Source organism: Loxodonta africana, chromosome 3 (assembly GCF_030014295.1).
Source record: "Loxodonta africana isolate mLoxAfr1 chromosome 3, mLoxAfr1.hap2, whole genome shotgun sequence".
In the NCBI taxonomy this organism is placed as follows: Eukaryota; Metazoa; Chordata; class Mammalia; order Proboscidea; family Elephantidae; genus Loxodonta; species Loxodonta africana.
The window spans coordinates 194846338-194864010 of record NC_087344.1 but is presented as its reverse complement, the minus strand read 5'-3'; the positions used below and the strand labels follow the sequence as shown (position 1 = coordinate 194864010).

General features: G+C 51.1%; 1 protein-coding gene across 2 annotated transcripts in view; it reads left to right on the top strand.

Moving 5' to 3' along the window:
• The window catches only part of CFAP45 (cilia and flagella associated protein 45), a 60298-nt gene extending 53076 nt beyond the window's left edge, over window positions 1-7222 (top strand). For both annotated transcript variants that reach the window (XM_064282790.1, XM_064282789.1), the window contains exons 9-12: window positions 1534-1647; window positions 2247-2440; window positions 6461-6685; window positions 7010-7222. In XM_064282790.1, coding sequence (XP_064138860.1) covers window positions 1534-1647; window positions 2247-2440; window positions 6461-6685; window positions 7010-7088 — 612 coding nt within the window. In that variant the 3' untranslated portion in view covers window positions 7089-7222. The remainder of the gene's footprint in view (window positions 1-1533; window positions 1648-2246; window positions 2441-6460; window positions 6686-7009) is intronic.
• The last annotated feature ends 10451 nt before the right edge of the window (window positions 7223-17673 follow it).

Sequence of the window (17673 nt, the reverse complement as noted above, 5' to 3'; positions counted from 1 at the left end):
AGCTCCAGGGGAAGTCTTTCTCTCTCTGTTGGTTCTGGAGGAAGGTCCTCGTCATCAGTCTTCACTTGGTCTGGGAGCATCACAGCACAGGGAACTCAGGTCCAAAGGACACGCTCTGCTCCTGGTGCTGCTTTCTTGGTGGTATGAGGTCCCCCCGTCCCTCTGCTTCCTTCTCTTTTTTATATCTCAAAGAGATTGGCTTAAGATACTATCTAATCTTGTATATCTCATTAATATAACTCCCACGAATCCATCTCATTTCATCATAGTGATTGGATTTACAACGCATAAGGAAATCACATAAAATGGTGGAAAATCACACAATACTGGGACTCATGGCTCAGCTAAGTTGACAGATATTTTGGGCAGACACGGTTCAATCCATGACAGTCACCTTTGACTCATGGTGACCCCATGTACAACAGAATGAAACATTACACGGTCCTGTGCCATCTTCGTGATCATTGGTATGCTCGAGTCCATTGTCGTGGCCACTGTGTATTTTGAGTACCTTCTAAACTAGGGGACTCGTCTTCCAGCACTATATTGGACAATATTCTGTTGTGATCCATAGAGTTTTCATTGGTTAATTTTTAGAAGTAGATCACAAGGCTTTTCTTCCTAGTCTGTCTTAGTTTGGAAGCTCCGCTGAAACCTGTCCACCATGGGTGACCCTGCTGTTATTTGAAATACAGTTGGCATCGCTTCCAGCATCACAGCAACACGTAAGCCACCACAGTACGACAAACTAACAGATGAGTGGTAAAGGGAGTTAATTTTGATGGTTCATTTCCTAGGTATCTGCTAAACAATGCATGTTTGGCCCTTTGCCCAGGGACTAGTCAGATAACCTCCACCCACTTTGCTTTACAAGCCAGGCAGGGAACCACAACTGTTACTTTTAGAAGTTTGGCCCAGTGGCCTTGCAACTTGAAATTGTGGCGCTGTAGTGGAAGGAGCATGAAATTTGGAGTCAGGATACCTGTGTTCAAATTCTGATTGGTGGCTTACCAGCTATGCAATCCTGGGCAAGAGATCAACTCTCTAAACACCAGTTTCCTCATCTATAATATCTATCTCATGAGATGTTGTGAGGGCCCTCTCAGATTATACATGTGAAAGCACTTTCTGAACAACAAAGCATTTTGTAAATGTTAGCTGTGTGTTATTCAGGTCTTGCTAAGTTCATTTTCAAAGCAGCCAGGAAGTGGTAGGGGAGATATCCGACAGATCTTTGTAGGGACTTTGTTTCTCTCTGCAAGCCTGAGGTGGTTGTTGGCTGCTGTCCGGTCAATTCAGACTCATGGTAACCTCGGGTGTACGGAGTAGAACTGCTCTATAGAGTTTTCAAGACTGTGACCTTTTGGAAGGAGATCGCCTGGCCTGTCTTCCAGGGTGCCTCCAGGTAGGTTCGAACCTCCAACTTTTCAGCTAGTTGTCGATCACTTGACCATTTGTGCTACACAGGGACTCATTGCAAGGCTGGGTTAAGGGGAGCTGTCCTTTTAGCTACAAGGCCTTTTCTTCTGGCAGGCTCGAGAAGCAGAGTTCGAGGCTGAGCAGGAGAGGATCCGGAGGGAGAAAGAGAAGGAGATCGCTCGCCTGAGGGCCATGCAGGAGAAGGCCCAGGATTACCAGGCAGAACAGGTACCCTCTTAATCTCTGTTTCCTTCTTCTACCATCCTAGCTATTCCTTTGATAGCTTGTACAATGGCCTTCAGGGAGGGGGAGGTATAGAAGAGAGGATGCAAGTAGCTAGACTTCAACAGTCAGAGGGCCATGGGGTGGCCTGCTCCTGTTGTCTTGGGCAGCGAGGACTGAGCAGTGTATTATGTGCTTAAGGTTCAAGAGAAAGTCTTTGGCTACCACGTAAAGAAGAACTTTCAATCTTAACCACTGAAATGTGTCACCAGAGGAAACTGACGTCTCCGTCATTAGCAGTTTTTTATATAAGAAGCAATTGCAGGGCTGCCGAAAAGTGTTTGAGATACAGGGAAAGAATTGGGATGAATAGGGTGGAAGGACAAAGTGCCCCTCAGGGTGTCTTCTGACCTGAAAGTTCTGTGACAGGATTCCATTCATCTTTTTTTCCCTAGAATCATTTGTTGCCTGAGAAATCCATGGTGCTTCTCAAGGCAAGCTGTCAGAGCCTGCAAGCAGGTGCCTTCCTAAAGACACCTGGTGGGTACCTGAGGTTACTATGCACCCTCATTGGTCCCTTTCTTCCCCACCCTCTTCTTTCCCAGGATGCCTTGCGGGCCAAGCGCAACCAGGAGGTTGCAGACAGAGAATGGCGCAGAAAGGAAAAGGAAAATGCCCAGAAGAAGATAGAAACAGAGGCCATGTTGAAGAAGAGTCGGCTGGAACAGGTGGCTTTCAAGGAGCACGCTCTGGCTGTTCAGGTGCAACGGGACCGGGATGAATTCGAGAGGATTCTTCGGTAGGAGCGGCCTGGGAACCTTGGCTTCCTTTCCTTGTACTGCAGCAGGGATGGTCCATATTGGTCAGAGAAGAGCCTTCTGGCCTGTTAACTGACAGATCCTTGCCTGTCTGGACTGGGTTGGTGGGAACATTCCAACGAGATGGGTGGTCGAAATATTTAAAAGCCACCTGAGCCAAGAATTTTATGATTTAGAGAATTAGAAAATAGCAGCTGGAAGTGTTAAAGGAATGGGGGATTGTTGGAATTAGTTACCGTGAGGCAGTAAAGGTGTAAATAAAGGTGTAAATATGGTCCCTCCCACCACGCCCTCTCCTACAAGTTAGGAGTGAAACTGCAGCAGGAGAGAATTAGGAGAGAGCGAGAGAAGAACTTCAGATACTAAGGGCTGTGAGTCATTGGAGTGGGACTCCAAGAGAGGTCTTGGCCCTTCATATGACAAATATGTATTATTAGTGCACATAAACTCAAGGCTCTGTGTGGGATACCATGGGCGACATTAGAGATGAATAAAGCACTGCCCTTGTCCATTCATGTAGGAAGGATGTTCGAGACTCACATTGGAATAGAGCTCACCCGTATTTATCCGTCTTTCCCTGCCTTGCCAGCTCTTTATCCTTTCATTTTTGTTCTCTCTTTTGGCTCAATGATAATTCCAACACATAAGCGGAAGCTGAGAGTTTATATTGCTCATTGGCCCTCCTTCCCCAGCAGCACTCCTCTTCCTTCTAGGTAAATCACAGCTGCCACTGGTTTCCGTCTCTGGCCTACTTCCTACCAGCAGATCTACCACCATCAGACCTGGCTCCTGGGGCACTCTCCTGGCTCCAGCTGTTCTGGCCTAACTGGGAATGACTTCCTTTTTGCTTAGGTTCAGACTCTATGAGATCAGAATTTGTCAAAAAGAAACAAACCAAACAGAATCTAAGTTGGGAGACGGGAGTGGATAAAAAAGCAGAGAAATTACACTCAGCTGTAAAGATTGGATGGTGTGGCCCAGCTTTCTTGGTCTACAGGCTCTAGGTCCTTCCTCTTGGTACTGTTGCGGTCAGTCTCAGGCTACCTAGACCCCAGCCAGAGGCAGAGCAGAACCGTAGGAATCTCAGTCCTTTTCGGAACTGGATTCCTGGTCTTTTACTGGACTGTGGGACTCTACCCTTTTCCCACTGGCTGTGATACCCTTTGGCTCTGTAACTTTCCCTGCCCCAAAGGGTCATGCTGTGGTCTCTGAGTATCTGCTGAAGAAGACAAGTTCCTAAATGGCCCTGAATTTTCTGCCCCTGGGTTCGGACTGCCTTTCAGATGTCTCCCTTCCCCTCCCTGGCCTCTATGCCCTTGGACAACCATGTTGCCTTTAAACCAAACAAACCCATTGCCGTTGACTCTATTCTGACTCATAGCAACCCTATAGGACAGAGTAGAACTGCCCTACAGGGTTTCCAAGGAGCTACCAGTGTTGCCTTTAGCAGGCACTAATAAATGTTATTTCTGGGTTTTAATAAATGTTATTGGAATGGAATTAAAGTCCTACTTTTGCAGCTGACCCATTTGCCTCTGCTTTGTTTTGTTTGCTTGAAGCATGAGCTCTACCCAGCTATTAAAGCTGGACCAACCCATTGGAGAAGTTCGACTTCAGTTGTTTTTCTAGGTTAGCATCTAGACCTAGTGCCTCCAGGGCCACGTGACTACCATGGTGGGTGTCTTCACTCTTGGTGCATCTGCAACGGCTGGCAATCCAACCTTCCCTACTTCAAAAGCATGCCCTCCTGTACAGCCTATATATGGACTTCCTGCTTCTGCAAAGAGGGATGCCTTTAAATCTCAGCCTGTTGGCTAAGCAGGGATAGCTGACCTACCCTACCCAGTGGTTCTTAGAAATACCTGGGCGTTCTAAAAAACAAAAAAACTCATGCCTAGGCTCCATCTCCACAGATTATGATTTAATTGGTCTGGGATGAAGCCCAGGCATCAATATTTTTTGAAAGCTCCTGGGTGACTCTAATATGCAGGCTGGCAGGTTCCATGATCACTGCCTTAATGCCATGGAACGACTAGGTTTCTTCCCCATTTGGATTTTAAACTGCCCTAGTTGGAGTCCCTGGTTGGTGCAAATGGTTAAGTGCTCAGCTACTAATGGAAAGGTTGGTGGTTGAAACCCACCTAAAGGCACCTTGCAAGAAAGACCTGGCGATCTGCTTCTGAAAGGTCACAACCGTGAAAAGCCTATGGAGCATAGCTCTACTCTGCACACATGGAGTCGCCATGAATTGGAAACAACTTGATGGCAACTGGTCTGTCTGTTTTTTTTTTCTACCACACTGGTGGCTCTCTTGTGACACGTAGTCACCCTGTTTCCACATTTACCCCTCCACCCAGAAGAATGTGAAGCAATAAACAATTGTTGTACACATAGAAAAACAGTGTCGATGCCAAGAGGAGAGTCTTGGTGCTATCAACGATGTTTCTGAGCAGTAGGAATTTGGTGTCTAAATACAGAGGAGCAAGGAGGCCAGCAGTTCTCATCTGATAAACTGGGAATGCTCTGTAGAAGGTGTCTTATTTATCTAGTGCTGCTATAACAGAAATACCACAAGTGGATGGTTTTGGCAAATAGAAATTTATTCCCTCACAGTTTAGGAGACTGAAAGTACAAAATCAGGGTGCTGACTCTAGGGGAAGGCTCTTTCTCTGTGTCAGCTCTCGGGGAAGGTCCTTGTCGTCAATCTTCTTCTGGTCTAGGAGCTTCTCAGCGCAGGGACTCTGGGTCTAAAGGACGCACTTCACTCCTGGCTCTTCTTGCTTGGTGGTAATGAGGTCCTTTCTGCTCGCTTCTCTCTTTTGTATCTCAAAAGAGATTGACTCAAGATATGACCTAATTCTGTAGCTGGCATCCTGCCTCATTAACATAACTGCCTCTAATCCTGCCTCATTATCGTGATAGAAGTTAGGATTTATAACACATAGGATAAATATATCAGATCACAAAATGGAGGACAACCACACAGTACTGGGAATCATGGCCTAGCCAGGTTGACACACATTTTGGGGTGACACAATTCATTCCATAACAGAAGGTGTGGCATTTTAGGAGCTGGCTTGAATGATGGAACAGAGCTGTTGGGAGTTGAGAGGCTACCTCATGTATGGTGGATCTGGGAAGATGCTCAAGGGAAATGAGTAAGCGGAGCAGTGCTTTCAGTTCCTTTGTTCGGCTGAGTGACCTCAGGGGAGGAGGGCAGGTGAGAGATCCCTGGCTAAGATGGAGAAGGAAATTAGGTATTAGCTCACAATGGGCTATGACTGCATTTCCGCTGAGAGTTGAATATATTTCATCTGAAATTTCTAAGCTGTCTGGTTGCCACTGGTGATTTTCTCCCTGGTGTCAGGGTATATGAAGTACTTTGGGGGAAGCTGCTTCTAAGAGGAACTAGGGGAGATGGATCAATAAGAAAACCAAGCGATAGCAGGCCTAGCTCCATCCTTCTTCCAGCAATCAAGCATTATAGGCTTCACCGCTTCTTTTAATGGTACAGCACCCCCTTGGTTGGTTTTGTTAATGTTATTATGGTTAGGGGAGAGAGAAGGAGAGAAAGGAAGAGAGAAAAGAAGAAATCTGAGAACAACCCGAGAAGAGTTATGCATTGTTATAGAGAGAGGAAGAGTAGGAACAGTAGCTCCCAGCAGGTGAAACCCTGGGGGCAGGGCCCAGTGCATGAAAACATGGGACCCCTGGCTTGAAAAGTATTAAGAATTTCAAAATGGTGACAGTGGAGCGTTAAACCAAGCAGGGTCCTTCTAAGCATGGGGCCCTGCGTGACTGTATGGGTCGTATGCCTATGAGGCCGGGCCAGCTGGGTGGGCAGGAGAGCCTGTGTGGTGGCAGCCAAGAAGGGCAGATAGCTTGGGGCCTGATCTCTGAGCTGGGGAATAGGCAGGAGCATGGTGGGCTGTGGTCTCTGAAGCACATCCACTAGAGATGCCTCAGCCCAGCTGGTTCCATTCCCTGTGCTCTCCCCCAAGGGCCCAGAGAGAACAGATTGAGAAGGAGCGGCTGGAGCAGGAGAAGAAGACCACAGGGCGTCTGCAGCACGCCAACGAGCTCCGGCGCCAGGTGCGTGAGAACCAACAGAAGCAGGTGCAGGACCGGATCGCTACCTTTGAAGAGGGCCGCCGCCTCAAAGAGGAGGCCCAGAGGCGGCGTGAGCGCATTGATGACATCAAGAGGAAAAAGCTTGAAGAGCTGAGGTGCGTGGACACCCCTTCATCCCCCAGCTCCTCTCCCCTTCCCCAAGTGAGGGCACCTCAGGCTGGAGAGTGAGGGGATGGTGACATGTGCTTAGGGACTGCCCTTCTCTTGTCTTGAGGCTCACACGGGCTGCTGCCTGCTGAGGGACCCCAGCAGGAAGTCCTGGGACTGCACATTGTGCTCATCCTGGCTCTCTGGGAGCTCCTTGGTGGGATGCTGGGGCCTAAACGAGAATGTGTTTTGAGGCGGGGTGTGTACGGTGGGAGCTGCCTCCTCTGTGTTCTGACACAGCCCCTCATACCTGCGCTTTGCTTCCCCCACAGAGCCACGGGCCTGCCTGAGAAGTACTGCATTGAAGCTGAGCGAAAAGCTAACATCCTGCCAGTCACCTCTGTGAACTGAGGGGGTCTCTGTGTCCTGAGGGGGCCTCTGTCCTGAGAGACAACTTCGGAGGACAGATTCTGCCCAATCTATATTTGCTGCTAACCTAGACATTTCGTAGTTACAGATTAAATCTATTCTTCTTCTCTAAAGAACTGCCCAGCTTTCTTGTGGGGAGGTGGTTGCTACGGGGTACTGAATGTGGAGGTTAAGGGTTAAGGGAGACCAGGGTAGCAGGCACTGTGATGCTCAGGGGAAGGGAATGGTGCTGGGGCTCGCTGGTAACCAGCTCTCTCTCATGATCATCCTTTGTAAGCCAGGTGGCCCTATGGTCCTGGTGTTTCTGGCCTTTTTGTGATTGTCTGGGATGCCATCATCAAGTCCGTTTCCAGCACAGTCTTGTCTCTGGCCCATGCCCAGGTGAGAAACATTTCAGGGCACTCAGGCAGGCAGGTAGAGATGCTCTCTCAGGGAGGGGCTGGGACAAGGGCTGGGCTGAGTGGAGTTGGGGAAGGAGGTTCCAGGGCTGGGCCTGAGCCTGAGCTCTTAGCCTGCTCACGCCCATGACTCAGACCACATCTGTGGAGGGGAGATGTTTGAACCTGGGCTCGCTTCTCCTGTGTCCTTCTCCCACCAGAGCCTTTCAGCTCCAGGCAGCACCTTAACATAGATATCTCCCCATTCCCTCATTGGGGCATGCCTCAGCCTACCAGCCCAGTCCCCTCACCCCAACAAGCTGCCTCTCACTCAGGTAGCCAGGATCCCCTCAGTCCACCTCACTCCAGTAAGTGTGGGTCCCAAAGCCACTTCCATCTGTTTTAGTTTTCCTTCCTGTGCCCGAAACGAATCTTTATTCATTCATTCACATTCTTACCAAGAGCCTACCATGTGCCAGGTACAGTTCCAGGCTCTTAGTGACTACAACAGGCCCTGTTCTGCCCTCATGGAAACTTCGCAGTTGGGCCAGCCTGCCATTGCTGCCCCTCCCCAGCTGTCCGCCACCAGATTTTTCATACCTTCAGAATAGTGTCATGCTCTTGGGATTGTCAGGATTCCATTTCAGGCTGCAGTGCCAGCTTCTAGGAATGGAGCCACTTCCCTGTTTTTTGTGTGCCTGGGGCAGGGGGAGGGTATTCCTTCAGCTGTCATCATTGAGCTCCACCTCCAGCTGCCCACCTCCCCACGCCCACCTTGGTGTTCCACTTCTCAAGTCCAGAGCCCCATCTGTGTCCCTTGATGGGTCCTGCAGAGGCAAAGGACAGCTGCTGGGTGTGTCCTGGGTGTTTACGATGCCAGGTTACAAGGACCTCAGGCAAGAGTCCTCTTTTCATAAGGCCCACAGAGAGTCAGCAAGCTGCTTCCTGTGCTTCCTCTTCCTTAGAACAGCCACACCTTCCCCAGGCACCTTGTCCACCTTCCCCACCAATGAGGATTGGTGCCCCACCCAGCCAGGCAGGCAGCCCCACCAGCTGCTTGGGGAAGAGGTTTCTCACCTTCCCTGCTCAGCACCCCTCACAGCAAGCCTGCTACCTAGGGAACTTGATACCCTCATCTCTAGGGGTTTCAGTGCCTGGGAGACCTGGTACCCCACCCAGGATGGGAGAGGACTCTAACACTCTCTGCAGCTGGCACACTGGCTCACCTATTGCTCAGTTAATGTCTACAGTGGCCAAGGAGTGAGCCCTTACCTATTTCAGGGGACCTTCTTTCCCAGGAAAGCCAGAAAGCCTTGGGGCCTGGAATTGGCCCAGTTCCACACCAAGTCATCCATCTCAGGGCTGGAAGGAATGGGCCCCCTGGAGCAGGTTAAGGAGAAAGGGGGTCCCTGAGCCCATGTAGAGAAAAATAGGCCAAGGTCACGAGTTGAAAGCAGTTGGCCAGAACTGACTGCCTCTGGTGAAAACGCACGTCTTTTGTGGTGCCTGGCATGGGGTCGCTATGAGTCAAAGTGGACTCAGCAGCAATGGGATTTTTTTTTTTGGTGGTGGCTGGCAGCTCCCAAGCCCTAAAGGTGAGATCATTCTGACTGGGCCTGTATACTGGGCAGTTATAGGTTACATGAACAATAGATCTGGCTTCTGAGAAGGGAGTATAGAGCCACCTTTGAGCAGGAGAAGACGGCTTGGGAGAGAATCCGAGCTCTGCCCCAGGGCAGCTGTGCCTGTGTTGTCTACTTGCCCCACCCCAGGCTCCACAGAGAGTCTCCATTGCAGAAGCGGACCACAATGCGCGCCCCCCACCCCACTCATCAGAGGAAAAATGTGGGGGAGATTTGACATCTCTCAGGATTCCTGAGAAGCCTTGCGCAGGCTGCCACTGGCTCCAGGGCTGGTCTGACTCGTCATAGGAACCTAGTTCCTAGAAGTGGAACAGTCCTCAGAGCTTGGCAGGGAGCCGGTGTGGAGCCAGCGGCCACATGGGCATCTCTGGTCCTCCACCCTTCTCACTTAGGGCAGGAAGTGGGGGTAATTACAGGGGAAAGACCACTGGCTGGTGGAGTTGGACGGCAGGAGAGTGTGAGCCCAGCTTGCAGAGTAGGGCTGGGACCTGGAGACAATGACGAGAAAAAGCCTGTACTCTTGGGAGGGCTCTCATGGGAATCAGGCTCAGGAACCAGCAAGCCATTTTACTGCTAGAGGTTGCAGCTTCGGGTGGGCAGGGATCTCTGCTAAGGATGGCTTCAGCTTCCCGCTGCCTTCTCATGTTCTGAAGTACGGTGAGCTCTGTACCCCACTCCAAGCCACTGAATCAGCTCAGGGGTGGCTGGAAGACCGCAGTGGGGTGTGAAAGCCGTCCTGGGGAAACCTGGAGATAAGCAGGAAGTGTTGCCTGGTGCATTGTCTTTGTAGATGAAAAGATGTTAGAAGCTTGCAAAAAAAAGAAAAAAGAAAAAAAGAAAGCCCTAGCAATTGGGAACCTGATTCATTTATATCTTATTTTCGTATTTTTTTTTATGTATAAAGGCACATAGTAGCTCCTGAGGACTTCCCAGCCCCGTTTCCTCTGACCCTCTGGCCTTCCAGCCCTTGCAATATCAGACCGAGCTGGTCCAGCCTGTAGAAATCCTGTGGTTGGGCTTCACCTTGGGGCGCTGAGTCAGATCTACAGGCAGCTGCCTCCCGAGCGCGTGCCTCCAGGCTCCTGGCTGGACTCCATGCCCCACCTGCCCGCATGTGCCTGCTGCCCGCGCCACGCTCCCCTGTGGCTTAGAGGCGGTCTCGGAACTTTTGCACCTGCTGGAGAAGCAGCTGTAGCTGGGTGTGACTCGGCAGCCTGCCGTGGTGGCTGAGCCAGGCTGCCTCTGACTCAATGGGGTGCTGGGATGTCCTCTACCACCCCAGAAAGCCTCAATGCCACCTCAGGTCACAGCTGAGCATTAATTGGTCTCAGCAAAGGCACTTTGGTTAGACTCGGATGAAAGGGGCTCAGAGAGTTCAAAGCCAGACAGGTCTTTTGCGGGTGAGGAAGGGTAGCAGTGGAGGGGAGTTGCTGGCGTCTCAGACAAGAAGCTGGGTGAGGAGGCCATGGAGGCGCAGGGACAGAGCTAAGTTTTTCCACTCTCGCATGGGAAGAGGGAGTGGCTCACTCCAAACCAGAGGTCTCCCCATCCTAGGCTGCTGTCCACGGTGACACACCTCCCCGTCTGTCCTCTCGCTACCATACTGTTTGAGAGATGTTTGAGAAGTAATGCCAAGGTTACCTGGAAGACCCTTATTTCAAGCATCACAGAAATCTTGGGCTTCAGAAGAGGCCAAATTATTTTTGACTTGACTGGGTTTAAATAGCATACACCTTCCCAGCTGAGACAGTCTCCGTGAGGCACAAGCTTGGCTTTTCTTCCTGCATTCTCACCCCATGGCCCCTTGGGAGAGGGGAGCCCAGCACCTCAGTGTCCTCTGATGACTTTGAGCCTGGGGGCAGGGATAGGGTTGAGATTTCGGGGTGGCTTTCTCAGGAGACTCCTGGAAAGGGGAGTCAGGGTGGGTGGGAGTGGGGAGCAGGGGAGTCTATGGCTTGGAACAAATGCACAGAGCTAATGAGCTTTCCTGCATGGTCCCTGGGGAAAGGCTATTCCTGGGCTAGTGGAGTGAGCCCCAAACCACAGAATGTCAAGGCCAGAAGGGACCTCAAAGAGTCTCTGATGGCTTGAATCTCTTTTGTAAACTCCAGCTAAATGGCTGGACAGCCTGTGCACACCCTGAGAGACAGGAAGCTCACTGCCTCGTAAAGTAACCCAAACCATCTCAGAGCAGCTCCGATGCTCAAAAAAATTCTTACTATTGAATCAATGTATGTCTTCCTGTGCATCCAATGGGCCCTTGGTGGCACAGTGGTTAAGAGCTCGAATGCTAACCAAAAGGTCAGCAGTTTGAATCCACCAGCTTCTCCTTGGAAACCCCATGGGGCAGTTCTACTCTGTCCTCTAGGGTCACTATGGCCCTTTGGGACTACATAAAAACAAGTCCAGGTTCTTTTTACATGATAGCCCTTCACATGTCTCCTACCCAGGCTGCTGTGCAGCCTGACCCTGTGTGGGGGTGTGCCTGTCGTTCTGGAAACACAGGAAGGGATTGTTGAAGGGGAAGCTGGGAACCTTCCACTTTCTGCCTTGGGCTGGGCCTATGGCCTTCCTGCCAGTTAACACTTCCATCCACCCACTCAGCCGTGGCAGAGCTGTGCTCCCTCCAAGCTCCACCTGCTCCAGCACCACCTTCCCTACCCCATTGCCCAGGCAACTGGAAACAAACACGGAGAGCAGAGCCAGAACTGTTCAAGATGGGCTTAGAGAAGAAGGCTCTGAACCAGACACACATCTGGCTTACCTCTGACGTCTGCCAGCTCCCACACTCCTTCCCTGGGCAACTGCCAGGAGGGCAAGGCAGGCCTGGTGGCACCTTGGGGCCAGGAGCACCAGTTCTCCGCAGGACAAAGTCTGTCTCTCCACATATGAGCATACACATGGCCCAGAACGATCACAGCTTAATCCATCCTGAGGGCCTGGCTATGATCCCAGTGAGGTGATCTGGGCTTTGGGTAGAAGGTCCCAAGATGTCAATTCTCATGGATCTTCCCTTCTCAATCCAGAAAGAATCATCAGTTGTCTCTTCTGACTTCACTGTCTTCTCAATCCATGTTTGACGGGACCCTGGTTTATTTTCCTAAGTCTGGAATATTCTTCCGGTCCCTTCTCTCCATTCCTAATCTTCCCCTTGGCACATCTTCAGTTACCTTTCCGATGTCTGTTTAAACCTCAGTCCATACCACGTACTGCCACAGCTTATTGCACTGAGGGGTAGAGCTGTACATTTCCTTGTCTGTCTCCCCCACCAGACTGGGTGCTTTGTAAGAAGAGAGACTGAGGCTTGTTAGCCAAAGCAGACACGATTTGCGGGGTTTGTGAATGGATAAAGGCTGTCCCGCAGGACATGGCTGAACTTGGTGAGGTGAAGATGGCTTTTATCTTTGGGGTGTGTCCTCTTTATAAGCTAACATCTCCACTCATTCCCTGATAACAGACTGATAACCATTCAACCAACTGCCGATTGCCATTGGACTTTGCCGATATAGCCCTGATATAGTCCTTGCAGTGACAGAGATAATTTAGTGCTGCTTGCTTTTAAGAGTGTGGGTCAGCCCTAGGACACCGCTGGATGGGAGAGATTTGGGCATACCCAGGCTCCCTCCTAGGGTCCTCCTTCTTCTGAGGTGGGCCAGTAGAAACCACCAAGGTTTGGGAAGCTGGAGCAGGGGCTCAGGGAGTCCCTGGGTCACATGTGTCCAAAGCTCTCGCCCTCCAACCCTGACTGAATTAGGGCCTCAGTCCCTAATTCCAACCCTTCACCCACCAGCCTTGATTGGGGCTTCAGTCCCTAACCCCAATCCACATCCTCAAACTCCCCACACGTTGACTTGCCCTTCTCTCTATACCAGAAACCCTGGTGGGGCAGTGGTTAAGAGCTGCGGCTGTTAACCAAAAGGTCGGCAGTTCGAATCCACCAGGCACTCCTTCGGGAAGTTCTACTCAGTCCTATAGGGTCATTATGAGTTGGAATCAACTTGACGAGTTTGGCTTTTTCTCTTTATACCACTTGTGGTCAAGTCAGGTCCGACTCATGGCAACCCATGTGTATCAGAGTAGAACCATGGTCTGTAGGGTTATCAATGGCTTATTTTTTGGGAATTAGATTGCCAGGCCTTTCTTCCAAGGTGCCTCTGGGTGAACTTGAACCTCCAACCTTTTGGTTAGCAGCCGATTGTGTTAACTGTTTGCACCACTCAGGGACTCCTCTCTCTCTGTAACTAACTTTAACCCTTCCTTGCCAGACCTCACATTGTCCCACCAGGGAGAAGCACTCCCATCACACACATTTACCACCGCTATGCACCCAGCCCGACTCACCTAACCATGGCCTCCCCTGACAGTCCTCCAACCCCAAACCTTCACTGAAAGCCAGGTGGAAAGACAGCAGCTGCTGTGACTCGTTGGCTTTTTTGTGTTTGCCTCCATGATGCTTCTGTTTGTCCTCTCCCAGACTTAATATGAAGTTGTCTGTCCCATGGCCAGTCATGACTTCTGCTCCCATACCCTTGTCTCAGAGGTTTTCTCTGCCGGGCAAGTCCCTGGGCTGCTGCGCACCTTCCTGAGTGTTAGAGCAATGAGCCTGGGTCCCCATGGAGACTTGGGAGAGAGGGCGGAGGAGCCTACTGATGGTGTGGGGAGGGAGTCTGAAAAGTGTCAAGTGGCAGTCCTGGGGCCCTGGAAGGAGAGATGAGGAACTTGGGTCTGAACCCAGAGAGGCTGGGGAAGAGTTTGGGTGGGTAAGCAGGCAGGTAGGGGCAGGGAGAACAGGGGTGGTGTGGATTCACTGCAAAGTTACTTTGGAGGAAGAGTAGGTGGGCCAAGGCCTCTGCCTAACCTTCCTCAAAATGTTCTGGGGTTGGGCTGTACCTCATCCCAGAGGTAGCTTCTGGGCTTCCCTGGATCCTTGCTCTGCTTCTTCCCTCTCTCCTTGTGTCTCTGTCCATTTCTTCCTAGGCCTCTTCGCTTTGATTTTCTGTTTCTGCCCTAGAACAGGAGCAAATACTACCCAGACTGAGGGTGTGCTCAAGGGGGGCTGCTCTCAGCTGAAAGCTATGGATTGCTCAGGGAATGGCAAGGGGCCCTTTTGGAAATTTGTGTTTCCTGACCCCTCTGCCTCCTCGGAAAACCCTGGTGGTGTAGTGGTTAAGTGCTACAGCTGCTAACCAAAAGGTCGGCAGTTTGAATCCACCAGGCGCTCCTTGGAAACTCTATGGGGCAATTCTACGCTGTCCTGTAGGGTCACTATGAGTTGGAATCGACTCATTGGCAACGGGTTTTTTTTTTTTTTTTTTTCCTGCCTCCTCTGCCTCTTGCTGAACTCTGTGTGGGCCATTTGGATGCCACATGGGTTTCTGTCCGTCTCTGTCCCAGTCTGTCTCTGACCCTTTTACTCATCACTCTCTCCTGATCTCCTCTGTTTCTCTGAGGGGCATAGAGGGAACCCCCATAGCCTCTTGGATCTGCCTTGACCATTATGGGATCTGAAAAGGAAGTAGGTGGGGAAATGGGAGGGTTTGGGGTGGAGACTGGGTGTGGGAAAAGGAGAAGAGGAGTCAGAATAGGGGGTCTCCCAGGAGTGAGGCCTCTTCCTGACAGAGAGGGGAGCCCAGAGAGAAACGTGGGCCGTGGGCTGCCCAGAGGAAGAGGACTGTGGGCTGGACCCAGGCTATGAGAACTAAGCTGATACCCCAGCACCCTCACCTCCCACCATGCCCCCAAACCCTGCAGGGCACAGGGCACAGGGCAGGAAGGCTAACAGCTTCTTAATAGGCTCCAAATTGCAAGGAGGTGGCAATTAGCCCTCAGTGGGTCAAGGGGGAACAAGGATGGTGCCCTGCCTTTTCAGGATTCAAGGGACTCCATTGTGGAGCCCTTAGAAGTACCTGTTCTTCCAGGTGCATCTTGGCCCTCAGTCTCCCCCAGCTGCCATCTCCTGGACTCCAAAACCCGGGCCACCTCTCAATCCAGTAAGACTGCCTCTGATGGACCCCATCTTCTTAAAATTTGCTGCATCCCCTTCCCCAAATGCCTTCCACAAAACTAGACCAGGTGAGGAGCTTAGGTTGTGGGGTGGGATCCCAGAGGCTGCATTTGCTATGAGACTAAGTTGCTTCAGACCCCTCAGATGGGCCGATGCATATTTCAACCTCTCCTCAAAATCTTGGGATGCCCGTCAACATATGCCTTTGGAATTCTTTCCAGAGCTAAGGGGTGAACATTTTAACCAAATTTGATCTAGCAGATGGAAGCTGAGGTCTTTCTGGATCATAAATAAAACCTCAATTCTGATTCCCATGAAACCTATATATCTTCATTTCCTGTTTTAACCCTAACCGCAGCCTATCCTAACTCAGTTCTAACCCAGTTGTAACTCCAATCCCAAATCAGTCTCCCCCCAGCCTTCAGTTTAGCCCTAATTGCATTCCCAAGCACAGCTGTAAAGGAAACTGAAGCCCTATTCTTTATCCTAACACAAATTCCAGCCATAAATCCTAACCTCAATTCTAGCTGTAATTCTAACCCTAACCCCAACCTGAACTCCAATCCCAACCTCAGATCTAACCTCGGCTTCATTCATAATTCCAGCTAATCCCAATCTTAACCCCAGCTCCAGCCTTCTCCCCAACTATAGCATTAGCTCAAATCTGGAACCCAGTTAACCCCCAACCTTATACTTCAGTTTAATGGAACCACAACCTTTAGTCCTTTGTTTTTGTACCCCCCTTCCCAGTTCCACTTGTTCTCCTCTCTCCCATCACTGACCTTCCATGTTTTTTTTCTCTGGGCTGGCCTAACAACTCAGAGGGTCACCAAGTCATTTTCTTGGACCGCTCTGGACTGAGAGTTAGGATGTCTTGGTACCCCTCAACTCAGTTTCCAGCAGCATCACCTTGGCTGAATTCCCATGTTCCTCCAGGCCTCTATTTCCCCATCTGTAAAATGAGGATAATGATCCCTGCTCTCCAGAGGGTACAGGACAATTCCATAAACCTCAGAATAAACAAGGAAATAAAGATACTGATTGTGTACATCTGGTGGGGTCCAGAGTTATTGTTGGGAGCGCAGGGGAAGGGGGATAGTTTGGTTTGGAATGCAGAGACGCATGGATTCCTTGTATTCCTTATTGTTCTCATTTTTCCTGGAGGGGTGGGCCCTGGCAGCATCCCTGAGCCCCATAGCTGTCCCCAAGACTCTTCCCCCTCTGCTCTTTCTGTGCTCCAGGTTAGGACAGGAGAGAGAAGTTGGGGAGAACCCTTGTTCCTTTAAGGGAATCGAGTTGTTGAACAAGGCCACTCATGACCTGACCCCACCACCTTGCATGGGCAGTACTGGAGCACAGGGGAGGCATGGGGCCCGTGCTGGTACCCCCTGGACTGACAAGCAAGGACTGACCCTCCACAGTTTCCCTCTATCCACCAGAACCCTCTAGGACCCCTGCCCTAATCTTCCCTGAACTGGGCTGGCTTGGTCACCCCAGTGATCAGTCAGTCCAGGTTATGAGGCTCCTTGGCCTCCCTTCCTGTACATAGAAACAAGGACATCCTGTGATCCCTAAAAAATGTGCACACAGAGGGGCTTGGCCCCCTCAACAGGGACAGATACCCTACTTGCCTCGCACTGTGTATCCCAGCGAGCACGTGTGCACACTCACATGGGCACACCTCTCCCCAGTTCTCCCAGCACTATTCTCTCAAACATTCCCTCACACCCACCCTATCCACTGACTTCACCCCCCTACACACCCTGGCCCCTCTCCTCTCAGGCCTGACCTGGCTGGGTTCAGTCCTATGTCAGGACTGGGGGCTGAGTCCCCCATAATGCCCCCTGGCTCCCAGGGATCTCCTACACTTGAGACAACCTTGAGTCAGGTATGGGTGGGGGCACAGTTCCAGGGGGGACAGACAGGGCAAGACCTATTCTCACACACACCCTTTCCCTCCCTTTTTCAGCTCAGGCGGCCTGACTCCCTTTGAAAGGCCAGAGGCCTTAGGGGAAGGGGGGGGCTGGGCACTCCTGAGTTCCTTTCATCTGCCTGATCCTTGCCTCCAGCCCCAGGTCCTGGTAATGGGGAATTGTCCCCTTCATTGGTGCTCCTGCCTACCAACCTCAACCTGGGGGTCCTGTGCTTCGTTTTGGGGTTCCCTTGGGGGTCAGAGATACTTGGAGGAGGCCGGGATTCGGGATGCTGCAGCCTGCACAGGGAGAGTGTGTCAGATCTGTGCCTTGGGATTACTGTTAACCCTTTGAGGCCTGGCCACCCTTCCTCCCCTAGCCTGGCTTCTCCTTCCTCTCCCCCACTTCCCTCGGTGAAAAGGCAACAAATGAGTGGTGAGGGGAGCTCGGTGGACGCCATAAAATGGGGCGACTGTTGTCACCCTGAGGATGGGGCCAGGAGGAAGTGGAAGTTTAACAGGTGCCTAATTACAAGTCCCGCTGGCCACCCTGTGCCACTCTTGGGTTTAGGAAAGAGCTTGGGTGAGGGCTGGGTAATACCGGGGTAGGCCACCCAGTCACCCTGCTAAT